Here is a 26,194-nt window from a genome sequence, read left to right on the forward strand (position 1 = left end):
ATCAAAAACATGTAAATAGCATTCTAATTAGCAGGGGGAGGGTCCAGGTGAAGTCACACAGCATGAAAGAAGATAGAAGCAGTTGGGTCAGTTTTATGATTAATATTAGCAACTATTTCCGGTCCCAGAGCAGATCCAAGGAAAGCCAAAGATTTACTCAGGCTGGAAACTGATAAGGAAACTAGGTTAGAAATCCATGGGGTTCCACAAGGCAGAGCAAAAAGGGAATGGAGGAGCAGACGGAGGTGGAGTGGGGGTGATGGAAGGCGGGGGTACAGAGGAAAAGAGAACTGAGTGATGTGAAATCAGAAAAGGGAGGAGATAATGTTCAGGTAAATGGTTCAATTCAAATCAGTCTCACAAGGATATGCTGAGCACCTTCTGTGTAGATTCTAGAGTATGGAAATGAATGACAGTCTCTGCCCTCAGAGATGTCATAGTTTAGAAAGCTGATGTCAACAGAGAGTAGACAATAATGACTGATGATCTAACACAAAAATAAGAATAAACTCAAAGATATGACGAAAATAATATGAAAATTGTTTTTATGGTACAAAGTGTTTTAATGATCACTACAGATATTTTATCAAATTTATTAGGAAAATTTCTCAAGAATTACTTTGATCTAAAAAAGAATATATATATATATAAATGAATCACTGTGCTGTACACCTGAAACTAACAGAACATTGTAAATCAACCATATTTCAATAAAATTTTATTTTAAAAAGAATTTGGCTTCTTTTTCTGGAAATTGAAACACATTCTTTCATCAGAAAACTCTGAAAATTATAGTGCCCGAATAATAGTAATAGTAATAAACTAAACTAAATTATATAACCAAACAGAATTATTTTAACTAGTCACATAAAGAATCTGTCTCAAATAATAAAATATACCATCCTTCCATTTCACTAAATGAAGGAAAAGAGAAAGAAGCTTTAGTCATAAGAAAGACACAGGCACAAATGGTTTATAGCTGGCACTCTTTCCCCTTACTCTGACTTATTTTGCTGCTTGGCATTTTCATTGTCTAAAATTTGGTTTTCTATATATTGACTGCCTGATGCCAGAATGTTAGCTCCACGAGGGCAGGAATTGTTTGTCCAGTTTATCACTGTGCCTCTAGTACCTAGAACAGTGCCTGAAGCATAGTAAGTACTCAACAACAATTTCACTTTGGGGTCTCAATCTTGGCTTGTTATATGATGTGTTTTCTAACAGAAATGATGGATGAAGTACATAATTTATAAAGTGTATAAATTATCAATGATTTTCCATGAGTTAACATGTTAAGTTTTAAAAATTATAGCACTCATGTTTTATCTAATTTTGAAAGGAGAGATTATTTTTTTAATCTCTTAAAAAAATAAAAACAGGGCTTCCCTGGTGAGTAGTTAAGATTCCACCTGCCAGTGCAGGGGACATGGGTTCAAGCCCCGGTCTGGGAAGATCCCACATGCTGCAGAGCAACTAAGCCCGTGCACCACAACTACTGAGCCTGCGCTCTAGAGCCCATGAGCTACAACCATTGAGCCCGGGAGCCACAACTCCTGAGCCCACGTGCCACAACTACTGAAGCCTGCGCACCTAGAGCCCATGCTCTGCAACAAGAGAAGCCACCGCAATGAGAAGCCCACGTACCGCAACAAAGAGTAGCCCCCGCTTGCCACAACTAGAGAAAGCCTGTGCACAGCAGCGAAGACCCAATGCAGCCAAAAATAAATAAATAAAATAATTAATTTATGAAAATAATAAATAAATAATAAAAACAGATAACAACATCAGGTAACTTATCTGCATAAGTATACTGACTAAATGTCCCAGTGACAAAGTGTGCTGCATCCAACTTTATTTTTTCATTGAAACCCACCAGACTTCACACCAGAACCCTTGGTATCTGCCTTGGCACTTGCTTATAACTAGAATACTAGTAAGCTGGAGCCCTGTACCCCTCGCCACACTATTCACTAGTACAATGTATTTGCTTCTCGTTTTATGCTTACAGTCACTTCCAAGCCTACTTTTTAACAAAAAAAATAAAAGCCAAAAATATCTTAGAACAACCAATATGCAAATACCTGTACCAAATAAAAATCATCCTATCGGTATTAGCATAAATCACAGCTCCTGAAGCTAGAGAGTGACATCACTTTATTTTTCAGTAACATTTTCCGTATGGCATGGAGTATGGCTCAGAAAGTAGACGTGAAAGAAATACAAAAATTCTAACTAACCAAAATGTTTACTTTTAAATAAAAAATTAAACATTTTAAAAACAAAAAGCTACATTTTAAAAAACATACAGAGTTGAGACATATTGTACAGAGGAGTACAACTAAAGGTGCTTTACTTTTCAGAATCAGATTATATGCTCCGAGAATCACCAGCTATAAAAGTTTTTCATTTTAATTTTAAATTGTTTAAGAAATAACCACATTACACATAAATCAGAAGGGGCTAATTATTCCAACAATTTATTTGAATAAACACACTAAAAAAATTTTTTTTTAAGTTTAGTAGGAAAAGTTTTTTTTAAAGGCCAGCAGCTCAGACCTGACTTCATTCAGCAGTTCAAACTGCAAGAACATCACCTTTCCCCTGTGGGTGTCTGTGCAGTGTCAGAAGCAGAATGCCATTCTGAGGTTAGGCCAGGTATTTTGACCAAAATTAAAAATGACTAAGCCACAGGAGTAGGCCAAATCACTGGGTCTGCCCCATCTATCTGTGGATTTTCTCATTATGCATATATTTTAAGTGAAAATAAAGTGATATAAAATAAGTTTTAGTGACCTTCTCAGATGAGTAACTGGTTGGTGAGTTGCTTTTAAGCACTTGAAATACTTTATCCAGGCACCCTAAAGTCTAAAGGAAAATGAAAAACAATAAATACAACTTTAATAATATTCCTGAACTTACACTGAAAGCAGAGAATTTATTGTTGAAGATTGAATTCCTCAGAGAGACAGCAGGTATTGGGAGTAAAAGTTGAAGGGAAGAAAACAGGGTGTGTATTTACTACAATTTTGAGGTGAACCAGTAAAACCTTACTATTGAAGGCAGACCCACTGAGATAGCAGAAGTTCGGGCAGGGGTAGAAGTTGAGGGGAAGAAAACTAGAAAAAAAATTTACAAATTGAATTTGTAGAAATCCCTTCAAACCAACAGCGGCTGGAATAAATACAAACTTTTTCATCCTCCCATTTGAAGATAAAACAGTCCCAAATGTCTATCGAATATGTGAGAAAAGTTATTTTTGATATCATACAAAGCCTCAGACATAAATATTTTCCTCATGGATGCTCCAGTGTTACAAAGATACTCTTTCTTTTTGTCAACCTATGTAATTTTTAAGGATATTGAAAATTACACAGAGTTAGGGTTTCTATTGTAATATTTCATATGAGAATAGTCCAAAGAAAAGACAGCTCACATTTACAGCTGGATGAGGGTTAAAATGTTCATTTTATATATTTGTTCATATGACACAACTAAAGAAATAGAAATAGTGATGCACTTTAAAAGTTATTTAATTCATCCCCCCTACTTTCAGGCAGGGTTTTTCCCAAATTATCTTTAGACTGTTGACTATCTGTATTAGTTTAAACATCTGTAGAGAAGGAAATTCCTCAAACTCCCCTGGTATTCTATTCCTGTATTAACAGCCCTACTTCCAAGAAACTGGGCTTTGGTCATCACATTCTAATTAGTTACCAGCCAGCTTGTCTAGCAACAAGTATTTGCTAAGTACACAAAGGGAGAATGTTATTCTATTAGGTCTTTGATGATAGGCCTTCCCGGATAGTTACTCCTAATTGCTTCTCCTCTCAAATACAACTCTAATCCTGGATTCAAATATTCTTCCACTAACCTTTATTCATCCCAGTATGGACTCCCTATTACAATGGATAATTATGACCATCCTATTAAAAACTGAATGCTTTCTTTACTTATAACAATATAGTTTGATTTTCAAAACAATTTTGAAACAGTGTGTTATTTCAAAACAAGGTGGTGCTACCTCAATATTTCAAGTGAGGAAACTATGGCTCCAGAAGAATAAGTAGCTGCACAATTGCTAAATGGTTGAGCTTGCCCCTCCCACAGCAGCTACGGCAAATCAACCTTAATTTACCACCTCACCATTCACCCCTTCTTGCTCACAGATTATTATAAAACTCTATTTCTCCAAAGCTCATGTGGCTGGACTTCATTAAACTTTCTTTTCTTTAAATCTCCCTACACTTCCAATTTATATCTGGGTTCTCATTTTTTTCTCTTCTCAAATACTAACTCTTTTCAGTTTACCTGTATTCTAGATTATTCCTCTGCCTCCTCAAACGTTCCCATTTAACATGAATGTTGGATTTTAGCACTCTCATCTTGCCACCATCCCCTGACCTTCAAACATCTTGAAATATCTTTTCTAAAGAGAAGAAAAAGAAAAGAAATAAAAACCTTGATCATAGCCTATTTACTTCTTTTTCTATCTGCCTTCCTATACTGTTCCGTCCAGTTACAGAAGGATCTTCCTTGACCTTCTTCTGTCCTTTATAGTACTGACACAACCTCTTCTGGGAATTCCTTGAAATTCACTTCCTCCCTGTAGAATCCACCTCTTGTCTGGCTCTGCAGATAAGTCCCAAATCCAGTGTTCCCCAGCTTCTGCCTTCACTACCAAAGGGTTCATCCAATTGCAAAGTTGCAATGATGACCTCTAAGCTGAGGACACTAAAATCTACTTTCAAGCTTTAATCTTTCCCTTCAACTCAAATCCCTCAGATCCAGCTATTGACATATCTCTTTTCTTGGATGCATCTTAATCATCTCAAGCTCACTGTATTTGAAATGAAGCACATTATTCATAACAAAATTACAAACTTAATCATTTCCATCAATGGCAACTAAAGAACTTGATGAACTATCTATATTCATCCCTATTCGTCATACTTCTCTCTATCCTGCATACCACCATCAGATTAGTATTTCTAAAACACTGGGGGTTATTTTTGTTTTGTTTTGTTTTTTAAACCATTTTTTAAATTGAACAAAACACTGTTTTTCCATAAATCACTTATAGCTTAAGAATCTTTAATAGCTTCCATCACCATTTGCATCATGCTCAATCTCTTTTATCCAGCTTTTCAAGTTCCTATATCAAAAGATGCTTACTGGGCTTCCCTGGTGGCACAGTGGTTGAGAGTCCGCCTGCTGATTCAGGGGACAAGGGTTCGTGCCCCAGTCCAGGAAGATCCCACATGCCACGGGGTGGCTAGGCCCCGTAAGCCATGGACGCTGAGCCTGCGCGTCCGGAGCGTGTGCCCCGCGACGGGAGAGGCTACAACAGTGAGGGGCCCGCGTACCACAAAAAAAAAAAAAAAAAAGGATGCTTACTGATCTACCAAACTGAATTTCTAATCTGAAACTTAACCAGTTTACTTACAGACCCATATCTCCTTGCTTAGATCACCAACTCTATCTATAATATCTGCCACTATCCTTTCTAAAAGTCTAAAATTCACACCTACTTCAAGACTTAGCCTCTTTCGAAACAGCTCCACTGATTCATTCTGAAATATAAGGTAGACCAATGGCAGTTTCCTATTTTTGATACTATACTACAGTCTATGAAATATCACCATTACGGAAAGCTGGATGAAGGGTACATGGGATTCTATGTAGTATTTTTGCATCTTCCTGTGAGTCTGTAATTATTTTAAAATAAGAAGTTTAAAAAAGATATGATGGGCATCAACTATATATATACCAGGCATAAGTAGGATGCTGTGTTCACAAAAAAGAATACAATATATCAATATATTGAGTCTTTCATGCACTTACTTTCTATCTGGAGGTATTATGGACTGACTTATGTCCTCCCCAAAATTCACAGGTTGAAGCCCTAACCCCCAGTATGACTGTATTTGGAAATAGGGCTTTTAAAGAGGTAATCAAGGTTAAATGAGGTCATGAGGGTGAGGCCCCAACCCAAAAGTACTAGTGTCCTTATAAGAGGAGGAAGACATACCAGGAGTGTGCATGCACAGAGAAAAAGGCCATGTGAGGACACAGAGAGAAGGTGGCCATCTGCAAGCCAAGGAGAAAGACCTCAGGAGAAACCAAAACTATGAGCACCCTGATTTTGGACTTCCAGCCTCCAAAACTGTGATTGAAAATAAATTTCTGTTGTTTAGGCCACCCAGCCTGTGGTATTTTGTTATTAGTTTGCCCTAGCAAACTAATACAGTGGTAAGGGATGAAATAAAAATATTAAACAATGGTACCCTACAATAAGTACAGTAAAAGCCATATACCAGAGACCAGGGAAGCACAGAAGAACAAGTAGTGCCAGGAAGGCCAATGAATGCTTTGTGGAATATCATTTCTTCTGGGTCTTCAGAAATTAGTGGTAATTTTACCACCAGCTAAAGACTGACTCTCTAAGTCAAAGAAACTATTTAAAAGTATAGAAGCTTACAAAGCATGGTGTATTTGGAAAATACTGAGAAATTCAGTATTAGTAAAGGATTTTAAGGAAGAAAGTACAGAATATAAGGGTAGAAGGATAATGTGGGTCTATTTAGTAAGGAGCATTGTATTTCAGGCTTAGAACTTTTGATTTAATGTGGTAGGTAACACCTGTGGAATATTTTCAAGCAGAGAAGTAACATACCCATATCCCTGTTTTTCCAAAGAAACTCATATTCATGGAAAAGTATAAATTCATTATGGATGTATACAGATTTAGCTACAAGAAAGGAAAATCCATACCATTAGCCATCACTATGCACTTCCCCATGCCAACCTCACCCCCAGGCCTAGGCAACCACTAATATACTTTCTATCTCTATGAATTTGCCTATTCTGAACATTTTATATGAATGAAATCATAATATATGGTCTTTTGGACTGGCTTCTGTTACTCGGCATAATGTTTTCAAGGTTCATCCATGTTGTAGTTCTTTTTATTGCTAAAGAATATTCCACTGTATGGATATACTATATTTATTTATCCATTCATCATTTGAGGAATATTTGGATTGTTTCCACTTTTTGATTATATAATGTTTCTATGAACATTCATAAGTTGTTTGTTTTTGATGGTAGTACTAAAAATAAAAGAGGATTTTTAATACAAGAAGACTATTGGTACGTCATTTTAGTAGTCTGAATAGGAGATAAGAGCATTAGTAATGTAATGGCAATGTGGACAGTGAAAAGAGATATATTTGGGAGGTGCTACCATCAGGTTTTGGTAACTGACTGAACATGGAGAGGAAAGGAAACAGACTCAAGATTGTTTCTGAGGACGCTGGCCTGGGCATTGGGTAATATCATCGACTGAGATCAGGCACACCGTAGGAGATGAGTTTCATTCAGGCATGTAGAATTGGAGAGGACTGTGGGGTATTAATGGAGACATGTGAAACCTGGAAGACGCCAGACAGAAAGGTACAAATTTAGAGGCACATGGAATTCAGGTGGTAGTTGGATCAGATCGTCCAGGAGAGCATAAAGATGGAACACCAATAGTCAAGAGACAAAAAGGAACAAGAAGGCATAAAGCAGACTGGAAAAGATAAGCCTGCGGGGGCCAGGAACAGTTTCCAACAGTAAAAGAGAAGCCAAGGAATGAAAACGTTTTAAGAAGGAAATGGTCTTACTGAAAAAGGCTGCAGAGCAGTCAAGGGGGTTGTAGGCAAAGTGTTCACCCAATTTAGCAATTATGTAGCCACTTGGGAAAAGGTTAAAAAAGTGCTCAGAGATCAATATCTTGCATGATTTGGCCTACTTTTGGAGAGGAGAGGCAGAGGTAGGAAGGAGGCAGAATCCATAAACTACCTGCACAAAGTCCTGCAAAGTACTTGGGTCTCTTTATCAGAACTGAAATACAAACAAGCCCCATAAATACAGGTCATTGCCCTTGAATAACATAAAAGTCATTAATTTCCTGATTTATGACACCAGTCCTTGTTTTTTCCTTACCACCATTTCTGATACAACTATAGTCATTTTATTGTTGGCATTTTCTATCACAGTCTCTTTTTACAAAAGTTATATTCGTTATTTGTACGAAAATGTACACATTATATGGAAGAGAACTAGCAGGAGGACACTCAGACACCACCTATAACTGTGGTACCCAGTATAATTATCATTAACATACACCTCGGTTTATATGCGTCTGGACCAGATTTTGAGACGTGTATCACTGAAGCTCTGTCTTTTGCTTTCTGCCTTTATTGACTTACTTAGAAAGACTTATCCTGCACCTCCATGTCTATGTATCTACCTCTATTTCATTGTGTGTTTTTGTGTTTCCTTTTTTTTTTTACATTTACATCTCTTATCCATCTGAAATGTATCGTGGCACACAGAATGGGCTAGGGAATCTATTTTTTCTCCAAATGGTTGGCCTGTTCCCAGAAACATTTTTCAATTAATTCACCTTGTCCACTCTCCATTGCTTTGAAATGTCACATTAGCACATGAGATCAGAATTCAGGCTAGCACCTTCTAAATTCTTACATACATAATTTTGGGGAGGGGGGATTCTCCTACTTATAGATGTTCTAATTATCCCAATTGTAATCATAAAAAAGCAAAAGCATAATACAAAGATATTCACTCAAAAACGAATTGGCCACTTATAAAATTAGTCTCTACTCCAGTATCTTTCCACATTTAACACTAGAGGAATCCCCATCTGCTATCAACTTTTTGTATTGGTTCATCTCTCACCAACTGTTGGAAACTGTTGCAAATACAGCATAAATGGGCTGCAGAGGGAAATTACAAACCTTGCAAATGATGCAAGATGCAATGCAGTTAAAGTGTTATTAGAGAACCGCTTGTATCACATGCAAGGACAGTACCCGGAGAAAATCTGGCAATTGAGGACAGGAATAGAGATGCAGATGTAGAGAATGGACTTGAGGACACGGGGAGGGGGAAGGGTAAGCTGGGATGAAGTGAGAGAGTGGCATGGACATATATACACTACCAAATGTAAAACAGATAGCTAGTGGGAAGCAGCCACATAGCACAGGGAGATCATCTCCTTGCTTTGTGACCACCTAGAGAGGTGGGATAGGGAGGGTGGGAGGGAGACGCAAGAGGGAGGAGATATGGGGATATATGTGTATGTATGGCTGATTCACTTTGTTATAAAGCAGAAACTAACAAACCATTGTAGAGCAATTATACTCCAATAAAGATATTAAAAAAAAAAAAAAAGAAAATCTGGCAATTGGTCCAGTTAACAATGAAGAGAAGAAAATTGGCTAGAATGATGACATGATAGATGTTTCTGAAGAAAATGGTTTGCAGATCAAAGAAAGATCCCTAGGAAAATGGATAATGCCTTGGAATATTTTTTCCTAAAAATTACCTTCTTTGTGAAGGTGCTAGTTAGGCCAAATTTGAGTGTCCATCATCATACCAGAAACAAAGCAAAAACAAAAACCTCACGCAATTTCTTCATTGCTGTCTCTAAGAATTGGCACAAAATTGCAGGCATAACATAAATTCTGGCAAATATATGATAAACTTACTGTTGATTTTAACTTTACTCTTTTTCAAACAAATCTTTTGTTTTCCTAATGAAAACAATGAAATGTTGGTTCCAGTTTCAGGTAGTCTTCTTCTGATACCAATTAGTCTCGAACCTTCCATACTTTAATCACTAGCAATCTAAGGTAAACCTCAGCCTCAAGCACCTGCAGGGTTGCAGCAAGTAACAAACAGGTATGAGAAAGCCAGCTAGGCAACTAAAGGCATTCACATTCAGATTTTTTTTAAAACACTACCCTGGTGGCCCTCTGTAACTCTTGTTCTAAGGGTAGAATACATACCACTGAGATTAGAAAAAAGACATTTAATGAAAATGCAATATTCCCCAGCTGAAAGATGTGAATACAGAGGTACAGATAAGAAAAATACAAGTTTGATGGTTCTGTAATAAAAAGAATACCCAATAAAGATTAGGCTAAATCCTGATAGAGAAGCTGAAGGTTGATAAAGGCAAGCAGGAGAAATGTGAGGCAAAGAAGTCCATAAGGTAATTCCCAGTGGGAAAGATTTTCAAATTCTGGACGCCAGGGAGGATGTTGTCATCATGGCCTTTACTGGAGCAAAGAAAGGGCACATCCAAGGTGCTGGGTTCATAAAGTCATGAGGCTAGAGAAGACCAAGAGTTTTTTATTCTGAGATTCATCTGTAATTTAATAGGGAACATGGTAAAATTACACACATCCCTGCCTTTTAATACCAACCACTAAGTCACTTCATCTTCCTAGCGCCTTCGTTACCTCAGCTGTTAAGAGAGGGAAGTAAACCAGATGATTTCTGAGTTCCTGCCCAGCTATTAAAAAAAGATCATGTCTGTGAAAAATGCTTGTATGCTTATGTGTTCAGTAATCTACTCCTTTCTAATATGCCACTTTACCTTCACATATTCTGAAACAACTACTATAGCTAAACATCAGAAATTTCACAACTACTGGTTTGAAGCAGAAATAACTCAGAAATAATCTCTGTAATAATGGTACCATGTCACCTACTGAGATAATAAAAATTAAGCACAAAGCAAATACAGGGTAAATCCTTATTATATTCCTCATAGCAAAGAAAAGAGACTGTGTGAAATTTCTGCCCTTTTCCTCCCACAATTCTAGGCCAATTTAAGTGAAAACAAGGCCAGATCAAGAATAGCTCACACAGGAGGAGGCTCTGGCTAGAAATATATTTGTACCGTGTGGTCTGTGTGGTCTAGAGGGAAGCACAGTGCACTACAAGATTTGGATTCTAGACCTAACCCTTCTGGTAACCATGTAACTCTGGGAAAGATATTTAGCTTTCCTTAACTCAATTTCTATTTGTAAAACAGCAATAATTCTACATGTTTCTTCTACCTCAGAAACGTGTTAAGTACAGAAATAAGTATGTGAAAAATCTGAGCTCTATGGAGGAAAGGTATTATAGGCAATAATGGAGCATGGTAATGACGAAGAGCACTGATTTAACAAATTTTAAGAACTTGCTATCATGATTGGATATGGCAGGTGGGAGGGAGAGTCACTCAACTAAAGTCAAAAAGTGGGTCATCATTAAGTAAAAGCAAGCAATTATGACCGCGACAAATACGCACAGCCTCAATCTCTCCAACGGGATGAACTCGGCTAGACTAGTGTGACAGGCACACACCTGGCTTCCAGATTCCTGGTTTGTGAACAAACACATTTTCCATCTTCCTTCATTTCTCCCTCCCTTCCTTCTCTTCCTCCTTTCCTCTGCCTCTTCCTTCCAAACATTCAGAAATTTTACATCAAGGGTTTCAAAGGACACAGCCCTGAAGTTGCTTCCAAATCTAGTTATTTAAACAAATGTCTAAAGTTCTATAATCAATAAATGTGACTAAAGAAGCATCGTTTCTCTCCAGGTGTCCAGGTGTTTGCTCACAGCAATGCCACCGGACTCCCAGTGGCTGTTTCCAAAGAGGCTCCAACAAGGACGTGGGGAAGACAAGGCAGGGCTACCAAGGCCTGCACTGACAAACACACCAGCCAATCAGGGGGTCAGTCCATCTCTTTTTAAGCTTTCCCTTTTATGTATTTGGCCTTCTCCCTCAAGCCTCCTTTGTTTCTCCAATTGGCAAGAAAGGAGGGAGAGCCATATACTGATTGCTGATTATAGTGAATATTTTTCATTTAGTATCTCATTAAGCCTACATATTTATTTCTTAGGAAAATCATCCTAACAGTGGACAGAGATGGATGAATCGAGGCCCAAGGACCAGTTAGGAGGATGTTAACAAGGGCAAGATGAAGAAGACCTAAATTAAGACAAACTATTAGAACTGTTTCTAAGTAGGAAGGCAATTCTATTCTGAGATGCCACATTAGAAATATTACTTTGGAATGAAAGTTAGGTTCTGCCTGTGTATGATTAAGGCAAAAAAATTTTCAAACCATAGAGTACAGAATCCCATGGTCCCAAGCCAGCCGTTCTCTCCACCCCAAATTTATAAGGTGAATTATGCATACATCTGTACAATGGTAATAATTATAGTTTGAATTTTTTGAGTATATCTCTGTTCCAAGAATTGTGCTAGATGCTTTACAAACATATAATGCCCTAGCAACAAGGAAGGCATTATTATACCCACTTTGAAAGGAGAAACTAGACTCTGGAAAGTTAAGAAACATATCCAGGTTATATGAGCAGTAACATCAGCATGGGGGGGCGGGCAGTAAGTGTACAAAACGCATGTAAGGAGGAAGATGAAAAACTCCACACCACTTCCCATACTATGGTCCTTGCTTTAGGAGGAAATAGATGCTACCGCTGCTGCGTTTAATAAATTCACTTACTTATGCTCCTTGCTGCTGCCATAAAGAGACACACTAAGTAGAGCTAAGCGGAACTTGGGAGTTGCGGCCTCTAAAGGACCGAATGCAGCGCTATTGACGGCTCAGCCCCTGACTGTGGGAAGGGCTGACTTGGATGCCCATGGTCATCACTGACTGCCCAGGTCTGGGCAACCTGGATCTCTCTCCCCCTGACACATAGAGGCCTCAGCCTTGAAGCCTGCTCATGTCTCCTGATCTCCAGTCTTTTTCTTTGTCTCTTCCCCCTTATTCTGGTGACCACAACCAGGAAAAGAGCAGAAGGGATGGGACTCATCTGGACTATATTAGCTGCTTGTATTATCCTATTTACATTTATGAAATATGGTATCGTGAGATCACATTTAGTAAAATTTTCCTTAAAAATAGTTTTATTCTCTAATCCACTTTTTATTGGTTAGAAGCAAAACAAAATGGATCATATATTTAAAAGCAGAGGGAAGAAAAAAGACATACCATTCTAGAAATGTCTAGCAAGCAAATACCCCAAGAATATTTATCCAAGTGGTTACCCTGGGATATCTGAGGGGAAACGTGAAAGTAATTTTCTTGGCTATCATCACTTTAATATGAAATGTAAACCCCAAGTACAACCACAGGCACATTCCTTTAATTTGGCCAAAGTACAGTTGTGTTTTGGGAGCATGAATGGAGCTCTTACCTGGCATGACCATGGTCTGGGGAGCCGCTGCGTCAGTACTTAGGCAGAGACGTCCACCTTTGGCTAATCGATCGCACAGCAAGGTGATATGTTTCTTCAATCGGCTTGTGTCTTTGGGTATGCTCAACTGGCTGCTGAGGTTCAAAGCCTGCTCCTTGGAACTCTTCGATAGGCAGGTCTTCAAAAGGTGGGAAATAGCAGCATCCACTGTTTCTTCCCAGCCCTGGATGCAAAAGCCAATTTGGAATTTATGCATAGATGACAAATGAGCAAAGTAAGCACTTTACTGTTAATCAAGTTATAAGATTATGAGTGTTTTTATGTCCCACTGTTGGGGACTTGTTAAGAGCTTGGTGCCTGGAATATTCCAGACCAGTCTGGTTTTAAATTCTAGCTCTGTCAATTGTTTGAGTATATTACTTAATTCCTCTTAGCCTCATCCTCACCTACAAATGAGGATACCAATAATATGTATCTCCAAGGGTTGGGGTGATTAAATGAGATGGTATATGAGAAGCTTTTAGCCCTGTGCCAGGCATGATAATCAACATCATCTCAGGTGTATGTATGTTTGATGATCCAGAGAGTGAAGCCCTGGGATTATAGTTCATTTTGCTGCTGAAGGAGAACGAGCCAGGACAAGGAGAGACTGGGGGAAACTGGAAGGGAGAGAAAACCCTGATGTCTCTCTCAGCTATTGGTTCCACAGCCTTGGGTTTGTAGGCCAAAACCAGAGGAGCTTTGTCAAGAGGGATTTTGGGAGACACAAGCCTACCCAGTCCCACTCCCGTGCCCAGGTGACCAAAAGTGACACGAAGTGAGGAAGTGAGCCGTTTACCCCCATTTGCTGGGAACAGTGTGGCTGGGCTGCAGTGAAGACCATGAGGAGTGCAGTGTCACCTTAGCACCCTGCAAGCTGTAATTCTAGGGATATCTATGGTGGGCAGGGACCGCGGTGTCATCACAGAGGATTGGCATGAGGAAGCACCACCCTCAGGTGGGTTCAGATAACAACAGAATGAGAAGCGGGAGGGGTCTGCTTATGCTCTCCAATCGGACATCCCCAGGGGGCCCCAGAGATAACTGGATATGAGTTTCGGGGGGTCTGGAGGTCTTAAGCAGCAAAATAGAGAAGTGTGAATGAAATCTGGGTATTATCGCCAATGTGACTGCATTTGTACCCAGAGGCTGGTGAGACTTAGAACACCACAGGCTTGACAATCAAAGTGAAATTATAAAGGATGATACTGAATGACTATCCTCATAGAATACTACAGAATAGTCCAAGCCCCTCACATAAGGGGTGAGTAACCTGAGACTCAGAGAGGAGCCCCTGGGTGACTTCACTGTTGGTACCACTCTATCCTCAACCTTATCAGTTGAGCCACCTTTCAAACATGCAAATCGGATTACATTATTCCTAAACTTCAACTCCTAAAGCCAAATGCTCAGTTTAGCATATAAAGCACTTTCTGCTCCAGCTCCTGCTCCGTTTTATTCTCTCCCTGTCCATCTGCATCCACACTCTCACCCTGGCCTCTACACATGCTCGGCCGTCCTGCTGCGATGCCCTATCTCCACTTGTTACCTGGCCAACTACTACTTACGACTCAGCTCAGGCACTGCCATCTAAGCATCGCATTCGTGGGCCCTCTCCAGGACTCTGAGACCTCACACAACCAGGTCCATCACTGTACTCCTCACCCTGCACAGTGGCTACCATCTGCATGCCTGGTTTCTCCAGTGCCTGGAGGTCTCCGCACCCCTAGCACTGTGCTTGGTCAAGAAATGTGTTTGCTAGACGGAGAGATGGTGAACTAGGATCTTAGAATTGGGAGGACTTTGGAGATCTTTAGTCCAGTCTCATGGGACGTTCCCTGGAATACAGTAGCAACCATCTGCCTAGGTATGCTTGTCCCCAAGATCCAAAATTACTACGTTTGGGGGCAGTTCATTCCTTTCAGGGACATGTGTAACCAGCAGAAAGCTATTCCTAAACTGAGCCAAAATCTGCCCCATTGGCCCTTATTCTATCCTCCAGAGCCATGCAGAATAAATCTAACCTCTCTTCTACATGACAGCCCTTTATATCTGTGAAGACAGCAATTCTGTACCCTCTCCTCCAGAATAAACATCCTCAGTTCCTCCAGCTCTTCCTTATATAAACATGGTTTCAAGTTTTCTCTCCATCCTGACCACTTGTCTTTGAATGAGCTCCAATTTTAAACACTTAAACATTTATACAGCTAACTAGAGAACCCCAAACTGACCCCAAGACACCAGGCTGGGGATGGGAGTGCAGGGTGGAAAGAGCCGCCCCCTGTTTACTGGGAGTTCTCACTGCCAGCCTGGCCTCTGGTTGCCTCTGCTCTCTTGGCAGCTGTACCACACTCCTGAGTCACAACGAGCAAACAGATGATTAAGCCTCAGGCCTTTTCCACACTCACCACACATCTTCCTTGTAGGCTTAAGCAGCTGGTTCTTTAGACCAAAGTGCAGGCTCTGTATATATCCACTAGAGAACTTCCCGCTGATTGCCAACATCAGGATTTTTTACTCTATTGACCCATTATAGATGGCAAATTAGGAAACAAATTAATTATCTTTAAATGAGATGTCAAAGGCTATAAAAACAGCTTCCTATCCCAAACCACTAAAGAATAATAAACCGCTGGTTACTACAAAGACATCTCTATACAAATATCAAAACCTAAACTAGACAAATATTTAAAATTGAATTGTATTTCAATAATAATGGGAAGAGGTAAATTAAGACAAAATAGTAACCCAAATGTCATTGGAGAGGACATATTTTCAAGTTGTTTTTGAAGCCACTGATGACGACCTCTGGAGTATAAGAAGGAAAAATCCTTTGTATATAATTTGGCATTTGTGTGCTCTGTGGTCATTTCAGCATTAAAACAGTTCCTACTATTTTATAGACTATTCATCTAAGCAAACTACTGTTCTCATAAGTAGGTTACAGTAACATATTAGATAATTTAAGTAGATATGGCATTTACTTAATATAGAGGTACTACAGAATTTCCTTTTCTACTGCCAACTTGCAGATCAAGTCAAAAACCATGTCATGTTTAGGTATTTGGCATGGATATTTCTTTAATATAATGAGGCATAATGCCAATACTTCAAAAATATTGTTACTGAAATACAGGGTTATTATCTGGAAGGCCTGAATTGCTACATAAACTCAAATATGATAATAAAAAGGAATGTTTATGAGACAAAAGAAGAGCCTTAAAAATGCAATGTGAGGGCTTCCCTGGTGGCGCAGTGGTTGGGAGTCCGCCTGCCGATGCAGAGGACATGGGTTCGTGCCCCGGTCCGGGAGGATCCCATGTGCCGCGGAGCGGCTGGGCCCGTGAGCCATGGCCGCTGAGCCTGCGCGTCTGGAGCCTGTGCTCCGCAGCGGGAGAGGCTGCAGCAGTGAGAGGCCCGCGTGCCGCTAAAAAAAAAAAAAAAAAAAAAAAGCAATGTGATAATCCACTGATCAACCATGTAGCATACTTAGCTGATAAAATGTGAAACAAAACTATGTGGAAATCTAGAATCTCAAGTATGAGAAGTACATTAAAGATAAGCTATTTTAACCACCTTTTTGGTGTTTGAATCCATTACCTTTATTTACAGCCCTTAAATTGATAAGTCCAATATTCAGTTTTAACGTCTAAACACACACACACACACACCCCCCATATGCACATACCTGACCTTTATCCTTTAAAGTTGAACACCAATTGTACTAATAATTGAACATCAATTGATGTTTATCACTTGAACATCGATTGCCTCTCCTAATTGCAAGTGAAAGAAAATCTTAATTTTGGTAAAATGGTGCTAAAAAACATCTGAAAGGGAAGAAACTACTAAGCAAGTGCTCTTTGGTGATAGTTGATATGATTTTAGTTCTCAAATCCATAGCCTAACTCTTAAAGTCCCAGTTAACCCATGTATGGCTTTTAGAAAACGACAGTAGGTGTGAAGTTACAGCTATAAATGTGTGACTAAATCCATAAATAAATTTAAATGTACATGTTACTGTTTTATCTTCTTCATGGGCCTTGTCAGTACTAGAAATTAATTTATTTACTGGGCTTTTTTGTGCTTACTATATCTAGTCTAGTATTGACAATTGGAGTTTTGCTTTGTTCCCAAGGTCTAGGCTCTACCCCATGTGGTAACTTAACTTTTGTCTTAGTCCTTCTACCTGAGCCCCTACGTTGGGAGCCTGCTTAAAGGGTCACTCCTTAAAGGACTGGGCTGCCTTGCTCCTGCCAAATCCCTTCCAAGGAACTAGACCTAAGGCTGTAGCCCTGCTGCCTGACTTCAGTGCCAAGTTGCCTGCTGTGTGCGTTCCCCAACATGGCTTTTCATGTTTCACCTGCCTGTGCGGAGGCTCCTATATGCCATGCTGGTCCCAGATGCCTCTCTGTACCAGTGTGATGCCCTATTTCTATGAGGAAGCTTTTTAAATTCAAGGCCTTAGCCTCTGCTAGCCTGTTCCTCCTACTGCCTGAAGTCAACTGAGCTATGTTTTTTGCTATCCAGAGACCGTACAGCCATGGCTGAGTTTCTGACTTCCCTGCTCTACTTGCCCTGCTAGTCTCCACTGGTCATTGTGCCTAAAAACCAGTATAAGCAAGTGGCTTTTCAGAAACGGTAAGATGCAGAAAGTTTGACCAAGTTTGTCAAGTTAATTTCCTAGGGTATCAATCAAAATAACCAAAGAAAAAAATAAACTAAAACAGTATTCTCATGCCACCTGCAAATTAAAACAGCCGAGTTGAAGATAACTGCCCCAAGGCTTCTGGATTTTGACTTAACCTCATTCACCTCAACAGCCTCTTCCCTGTATGACCTTAGATAAATCACTTAATCTCTGTAGGGTATATCTAAGGTCTCCATAAAACAGGAATAACACTATTTGCCACGCCAATTTTACATGAATGGTAAGGCACTCAAATCTTAAGCAGAAGATACTACGGCATAAGCATGTATATTCAATCCTACTTTTTTTAAATCAGAAAATACAAATACACAATTGGAAGCCAATGTGAAGAGTAATATCTTTTTTTTTTTTTTTTTTTTTTTGTGGTACGCAGGCCTCTCACTTCTGTGGCCTCTCCCGTTGCAGAGCACAGGCTCCGGATGTGCAGGCTCAGTGGCCATGGCTCACGGGCCCAGCTGCTCCGCGGCATGTAGGATCTTCCCAGACGGGGGCACGAACCCGTGTCCCCTGCATCGGCAGGCGGACTCTCAACCACTGTGCCACCAGGGAAGCCCAAGAGTAATATCTTTAAACTTTTATTCAAACAAATCATAAACTTCTGCAAACCTATGTTTATAATAGAAACACTACCACATCCACAACTATAGTAGTATAGGGAAAAACCACACAATGCCATGGTAGCATTTGTTACCAAATGTGCACACAGTTAACTCTAAGGCAGAGAGGAAAGGTTAAAAAAAAAGAAATCTGTGTAAAGGAACAAATGGAGATTGTGTACCCACATCCCAGGTTTCAGTTGAGGAGAGAAGAATCTCAGAAATGGCCCGTCTTACATTATACATTTGAAGGTAAAATGACCTGTACATCGTATTCATTTACTTGAAAAAAAGTTGTATTAAAGAGAAATAAATTTCCTCTTGAATAGATGCAAAGGATTCACAATTAAAAGTCTTTGGTATTAATGACTGATCTTATGATTACTATTACTTTGTATTGTATCATATTATAATTATCCAAGATAAGGAAAAATAATCAAATGAAGGGTCATTGTAAACTTAGGTACAAATAAACTTAGTTCTTTAGTTGTAAATTATATATTTTGGAAGATATAAGAATTTTTCAGGATTTATCTAGGTTCAGATTATTTCTAAAGAATAGATTTTATTCAGTGAATCTTCCTTCATGCAAAGGAGGGCTTGAAATGTTGAGCTATTTACCTTTGAAGAGTAAAATAACTCTCTGAACCTGAAACAAAATAAAATAAAATTTAAAAATGAAACTAAGCTGTATGGCCTACGTGGCACCTTAATGAGTTTAAAATTATGTTCAGTGGTTTTTATAAAATAAAACATTGAAAAAAATCAGTGTAGGGGCTTCCCAGGTGGCGCAGTGGTTCAGAGTCCGCCTGCCGATGCAGGGGAAGCGGGTTCGTGCCCCGGTCCGGGAGGATCCCACGTGCCGTGGAGCGGCTGGGCCCATGGGCCATGGCCACTGAGCCTGCACATCTGGAGCCTGTGCTCTGCAACGGGAGAGGCCACAGAAGTGAGAGGCCTACATACCGCAAAAAAAAAAAAAAAAAAAAAGAATCAGCTTAAACTTTTTCAACCCATCACTAATAAAATGAAGCACTCCCCAATATCATCATCTTTTAATCTTAAACTGAAGTGATTTACTGGACTTCAGTATTGCCATGATTCAAAAGCTGTAAAAATCTCATTCAGATTTTAACCAGAAGTAGAACAGGGTGCCAGCCTTATCAACACAGCATTGTGAAAAATGAAGCACGTTGCTTCCTACTGGATGAAAATCTAAAACCTTTTTGAGAAACAGAAGCTAAGCAATCTTCATGGAGTTTAGCAGCAGTACAAGCAGAAAACACAAGGCTGCTTCCAATCAACCTACTCTGATACTTTTTTTTAAGTTACGTTTTGCTAAGAAATTTGCATTTGACCTGTACTCCCATTCTGACCCCAAAGATTTAGACAGAGGAAGGAACACAAGTAGATTACCTGAATTATCATGAAACCTGATCCTGGAGAGCCGTATTCAATTTTAAAACAAAACAAAACGTTAATGATGTCCCACATAGCCAATCATTTTTTTAAAAATAAATTTATTTATTTTTGGCTGCGTTGGGTCTTCGTTGCTGCACGCGGGCCTTCTCTAGTTTCGGTGAGCGGGGGCTACTCTTCATTGCAGTGCACGGGCTTCTCATTGCAGTGGCTTCTCTTTGTTGCGGAGCATGGGCTCTAGGCGCATGGGCTTCAGTAGTTGTGGCTCGTGGGCTCTAGAGTACAGGCTCAGTAGTTGTGGCGCACGGGCTTAGTTGCTCCATGGCATGTGGGATCTTCCCGGATCAGGGCTCAAACGTGTGTCCCCTGCACTGGCAGGTGGATTCTTAACCACTGCGCCACCAGGCAAGTCCCTAGCCAATCATTTTGACTAAGCATTAAAGTCTGCTTCAGGCAAAAGCTTCCAGTCACATGCACTATTCAGAAACAACTTACAAAAATATTAAGACTGGAAAATAAAATTGATAATGAATATTCCAAGGGAAACCTGCTTCTGGTGATGGTAGATTAGATCATTTGGACCAACTATCCCACTGAGAATAACTAGAGAAAACATATACAAAAATCACTTCTTTGAAGGTATAGGAAAGCTAACAAGATAGTACTTACCAGGTCAAGATCCAGGGGACAAAGGAAGCCCAGAAAAATGAGTCCTGAATTTGTGGCTGCTTTTTCCCCTGAGGTCATTAGTTACCTGGACTAACATGCAGCTTTGGTCCTTCACTTATTCACCACCTCAGGCTATGACTTATGCTTGCTTATGTATTTCCATGTAAGAGGCAGCATGGCTCATGAGAAGAGCACTGGGTTAGAAGTTGGAAGACCTAGCCTAAAATGTGGCACCTTTCCTTATAAGCTGTATGTCTCTGGGAAAATTATTTTAGGTCTCTGGGTCTCAGTTTCCTCATCAGTTAAAAATCAGAAAAATAATTTTCTTTGCCAGGTGCTTTTAGATTTAATGAGACATATTTAGCAATTGTAGTTACTGAATTCCATGCTATTATTCTTACTTCTGGGAGTTGTCTCTAAAAGTTGATCTTTCGGGGGCTGGTTCTTGTGAATAATAATGACACTAGAAATAACAACAAGAGAAAAAACTATTTAGGACCTCTTATGTACTAGAAAGTACGCTAAGAAATTTACAAATATTATTTGTAAATAATTATCTTGTTAAATTGGTATTGTAACTTCCAACTAAGGTGCTGGATGCAAAGCATTTCACCACAAATGACACAATTATTAAAAGTAAGAGCTGTAATGGGATCCAGGACTGTATGGCTCTAAATTCCATGCTCTTGGTCACTATACTACAGACCACTTTTTTCCCATTTCATCATGTGTGCCTTTCAATCTATTTTCATCAGATCACCTTAGGCAGAAAATATCATATGAGGTCTTCCCCCAGAAAATTTATGGTCACAATTAACATATTCATGGAACCAAAATTCAAATCAGCTTCTTTATCCAAGTGAATAATCTATACTGTATACAATTAAATAAGATTTTACTGCATAATCAAAAAGCAGTATGATTTGTGCCAGTTTGGATGGGTCAAAGCTTTTAGCACCTGCATAGACTACTGTAACTAACATCTAGGAATGGCCTTGGGACACCACATCCCCTGAAAACATAACAATGGTCAGACTTGACTCTGATGAGTCTGAGTTACAGATGCTCATTTCAAGGACTCATTACTGAGAATACTTGGAGAGCCCATTTTTATTATGGAATCAAAAGATTCAGGGGGGCTTCCCTGGTGGCGCAGTGGTTGAGAATCTACCTGCAATGCAGGGGACACAGATTCAAGCCCTGGTCTGGGAGGATCCCACATGCCGCGGAGCAACTAGGCCCGTGAGTCACAACTACTGAGCCTGCGCGTCTGGAGCTTGTGCTCTGCAACAAGAGAGGCCGCGACAGTGAGAGGCCTGCGCACCGCGATGAAGAGTGGCCCCCGCTCGCCGCAACTAGAGAAGGCCCTTATACAGAAATGAAGACCCAACACAGCCAAAAATAAATAAATAAATTAATTAATTAATTAATTATTTTTTAAAAGATTCATGGGGTCACAGACTCCCCAAATACCCATATATCTGACAGAGCCTGGGGAAAATCTTACTGAAGCTAGGACAAGAGAAGAGCCATGTAAATAAACTGAAGGCATCAACTCCTCCCTAACAACGCTGTGTTCTTAAAAATCTCAAAGAATAGGAAATAACCAAATTCAAGAAAAAATGTCCCAAAACACATGAAACCACTGATTTAAGTGTAAAGCACTTTTCTTTAGGATCCCTTTCTTTCTGTGTTTCTCTCTTCCTTTTAATTAGTTTGTACTTTTCAGGACCACCCAGAAGCTTCACTATTTTAAGATTTGCCTACCTACTTCTTTCTTGGTCAAAGCCACTGGTGGATCTGAAACAGCAAAGGAAGGTCCAAATACTAGATTTCTATTTCTATTTTCTTTCAAATAGAATTCAAGTCCGAAGAAAAAAATATAGAAAATGGGATCTGAAGTGACTGACTGTACACCATTCAATGTTCATGTCATTTTTCACAGCCATCAAGCTAAGATAACAGCAACACGGCAGCACAAATCTCAAAGTTAAATAGTAATTGTCTACATAATAAGGTACCTTCCCGTCAACTTTGTGAAAAAATAAATTATATAGTTTGAGTTCTTTTTAGTGTTATGTGAAGCAAATAAGTAGATTAAATTTGTTAGCATTTTCTAATATAGAATCCAGCACGGGTACATATAATACACAATATAAATTTTACTTATCCTTGTTAAAGTAGTCATATTGGAGAAGAATAAAACTTCAGTATGATCACCTTGTCAAAAGTTCCCCCACTGAGTCAGGTTTCTCATTTTTGTGAAGCTCCTTAGCTTGGGTTCAAATCTCGCCTCTGCTATTTTTTAGCTACATGACCTTGGGCATATTTCCTCATTTATAAATTGGAAGTAATAGTTGTGAAGCAAGGATGTGGATGCAAGTAGTTTATCTGACAGCTGATCCAAGAGGTGCTGGTGGGAAGTGAGTGAGTGAGAGGGGGAAGGGGGAGAAGACAATAAACTGCTGGGCTGTGAGCAGTTACTGCTGTAGGTAACTGGTGCAAGCCTGCTGGACTACTCTGGGAGGTGCTGTGTAATGCACCTTGGACTTTGCCAACTGGAGGGATGAGGGAGCTGGCGTATTAATCCACCAACCCCTGTCAGTCACTGATCAAACATGTGGCTGCACAGCCTCTGCCAAACAGGGAGAATCCTCAAGCAGCAAAACTGCAGGTGTCCAGCATGTAGAACCTTTCAGGAATGGCAGGAGGTGGAGAGACACGGGTGAAGCACAAACAGCAGCCAGCACAGAGTGAGGGTAAGGTATGCAGAGTCCTTGGCCAATGCGTAGTACTTAATAACGCTCAATAAGTTAGTTTTCTTACATTTCTTTGAATTGGGGGAGGCAGGCCTATATCTTCTGTGTGTGTATGTATGTGTATGTGTGTGTGTGTATTTAATTTCTTTCCTTATTTCTCTACAAAACAGGGATGTCTTCTAATTAGTGAAGTTTATTGGATGTGGTTCTGAGATTGCTAAAAATTATATAGAGATGGTTATGACTTTGAATTTACAGCCAATGGGTTAGAAAACAACTAACCACTGCAACTGATCACTGCCATTAAACCACAGAAATTAGATTTCATAGGAAACTGGAAAGTTTCACCACTTTAAATGCAGAAAGTGAAGTATATTCCTGCTCACAATATCAGTGATTTCATCCACATAGTCTCATTCACTGTGGTGGGAGAGAAGACCTGTGTTCCTGAAGTCCTCATAAATGACATATCAGTGAAATCAAAGCTTAGATTTCATAATCATGTTATGCAATCTGCCAAATTAAGAGTGATAGCAACCTTCACTACTTCTCACAGTTTATTTGCAGCTTTCTCTTCAAAGCGCAACAACTGGTAAGATCTTTCCTATTTATATGAAATCTGCTTCTGGTTAAGGATGCCTGCTCCAAGATGGAACACCAAGGCATTGCCCTTTCCTATAACTTCCTGTCCCCAATTCAAACCACTCACAAATTTCCTGTTAATAAAAAATGACTGTAATTAAAATCTTTTACTCTATGCCTACAATTATGTTCCATCAATTCCAGAGCAATTTTTTCACATTTTAACATCTCTGAAATAGACTGTGTCAATTTCGGCGGCGTCTGACAACCGCTGGCTTCCAGGCACCAGTCATGCTATTGCTGTCAGTGCCTGTGTATGCGCAGTCTTTGTCTTAGCTGTTCATATTTTGTCACTTCAATTGATGGATGTGCAATGGCCATACTTTCCTGTCAAACTGATTATCATTTAAAATATCAAAATTATACTATGACTCATCATTGAACAAAAAAGTTGTGTGCACGGAAAGGCATGAGAATAGAACAGTTGGAAGTATAAATTTGACATTAGTGAAGCAAATATTCATGACAGAAGAATGACAACAATTCCATATGTTCTTTCAAAGCAAAAGCTAAGTGCCTTCCAGGATGTAAAACAAGAAGATACAGATAGGAGAAATGTATTATGTTTTGTTATTGAGATACATGCACACAGATTACTATCCTCTGTCAAACAATGCAACTGAAGTAAGAGAAATTGCCAAATCTCTGGGATAGATGTGGTTTGATTAATTAATGTATCACACAGAACTATTGTTAAAGCAGTAAACATCAATTTGCCTAAAATTTCTTGCTAACTATGGATAGAAGTTTCTTAACTTGCACCAATATATGATTCAACTGAAGGAAAAAAACGAAGCTTTGAGCTTAGTCAAAATGGAAAACTTTTAGAATGGATATTAGGGACTCAGAAAAAAATCATGAAGGCAACAATGGTACACTCTTAAGGTTACATCAAAATGCTCTTCGTGGCACACAGGACAATGCTGTGTGTAAAAACAAGGATAGGGATCACCTGTAGTTGCAAGGTGACTTAAGAGAATCAAACTTTGAATGTGAAGAAGTTTCAGGAATACCTTAACCAATTTATGCTGCTTTCCTCTTATTGAGGCTCAAGAGTAAGATGTGATAAAATGTATGTCTAAAATCTAAAGTCTAAAATCTTTCAATAATTAGCTCAAATTTTAAGTGATAAAACACACTATGTCATAGTTTAATCGGCAGTGTTTGTTTTTTTTCCTAAGTGGTCCATAAAATAATGCTGTCACTTACAATGGATGGCATTCTATTGTTGAAATAGTAGTAACAAGAGCTAGTAATTCTTGGAGACTGTATATGCCCAGCACCACGTTTAGCACTTTATGTACATTTCCTCAATTAGTCCTCCTATGAACCTTAAGAGGTTTATAAAAGGTGTCCTTAACATCTGCACATCTTTGACAAGTAGTTTCCAAATGAGTTCACATGAGTAATATTTTTTTTAAATACGGTTTAGCACTTCTGTGGTATTATTAATAATAGCAGCAGTAGTAGTAGTAGTAGTAGTAGTAGTAGTAGTAGTGGTAGTGGTAGTGGTGGTATTCTGGTCTTCCAGTTGACATAGATAACTAAACATCAAAACCCTGAATCTAAAAATGATGGTGAAGACACCCGAAGGAGGCTCAGTACATGGTCCAGTTCACTGAGACCAAATGAGCAATGTAACTTTCTTACTTTGTGTAGGAAATAGAATTTGGATAAGTATTATTGAAGAAGAAAAACCTTATTTTATACATATTTTTATTCAATGTTTATTGTGTTTCAGTAAATCATGAATAGTAGACCATAGCCAAACCTAAGGAAAGCCAGATTACGTGGAAAAAAAAAAAAAAAAACCATATAGTAGAGGAAAGGATATACCTGAAATGTAAAGAGAAATTCCATGTGTAACAGCTCCTCAGATGCTGACATGGCCCTTCTCCCAACCTAACTGTGCGAAGGGCAGTGAGTTTCTGGTTCTGAGCACCTCTGAACTGGCAGATTCCTCACTCGGCACCAACTGTGTTTTCCATCAAACTCTGGGCATGTCTTCATGAGAAAGGCATTGGGGAGCCAAGTTCACTCACTTTCTTTATGTCATGTTCTTCCTCTGTACCATTTATTTACTGGTTCAGTAGGAATATAAAGAGAAAGTAAGGTGAAATCAAAGCTGGATGGCCACTCTCAACTCTCTTCGAAGCAGAACCAGTCCTTGGGGTCTGGTCTCGTTCACCAATGTACAGATAAGGAAACCAATGCTTAAAGAGTTCTGTAATTTGCCTAAGGATGCCCAGCTAGTTAAGTATTTGCTCTAAAAGGGATGTGAACCCCAGTCTGAC

General features: G+C 39.3%; 1 protein-coding gene across 5 annotated transcripts in view; it reads right to left on the bottom strand.

Moving 5' to 3' along the window:
- The window catches only part of BBS9 (Bardet-Biedl syndrome 9), a 432,087-nt gene that overhangs the window by 48,464 nt on the left and 357,429 nt on the right, over positions 1–26,194 (bottom strand). For all 5 annotated transcript variants that reach the window (XM_049714453.1, XM_049714454.1, XM_049714452.1 and 2 more), the window contains one exon: positions 13,069–13,291. In XM_049714453.1, the coding sequence (XP_049570410.1) occupies positions 13,069–13,291 (223 nt within the window). The remainder of the gene's footprint in view (positions 1–13,068; positions 13,292–26,194) is intronic.

Source organism: Orcinus orca, chromosome 9, assembly GCF_937001465.1.
Source record: "Orcinus orca chromosome 9, mOrcOrc1.1, whole genome shotgun sequence".
NCBI lineage: Eukaryota > Metazoa > Chordata > Mammalia > Artiodactyla > Delphinidae > Orcinus > Orcinus orca.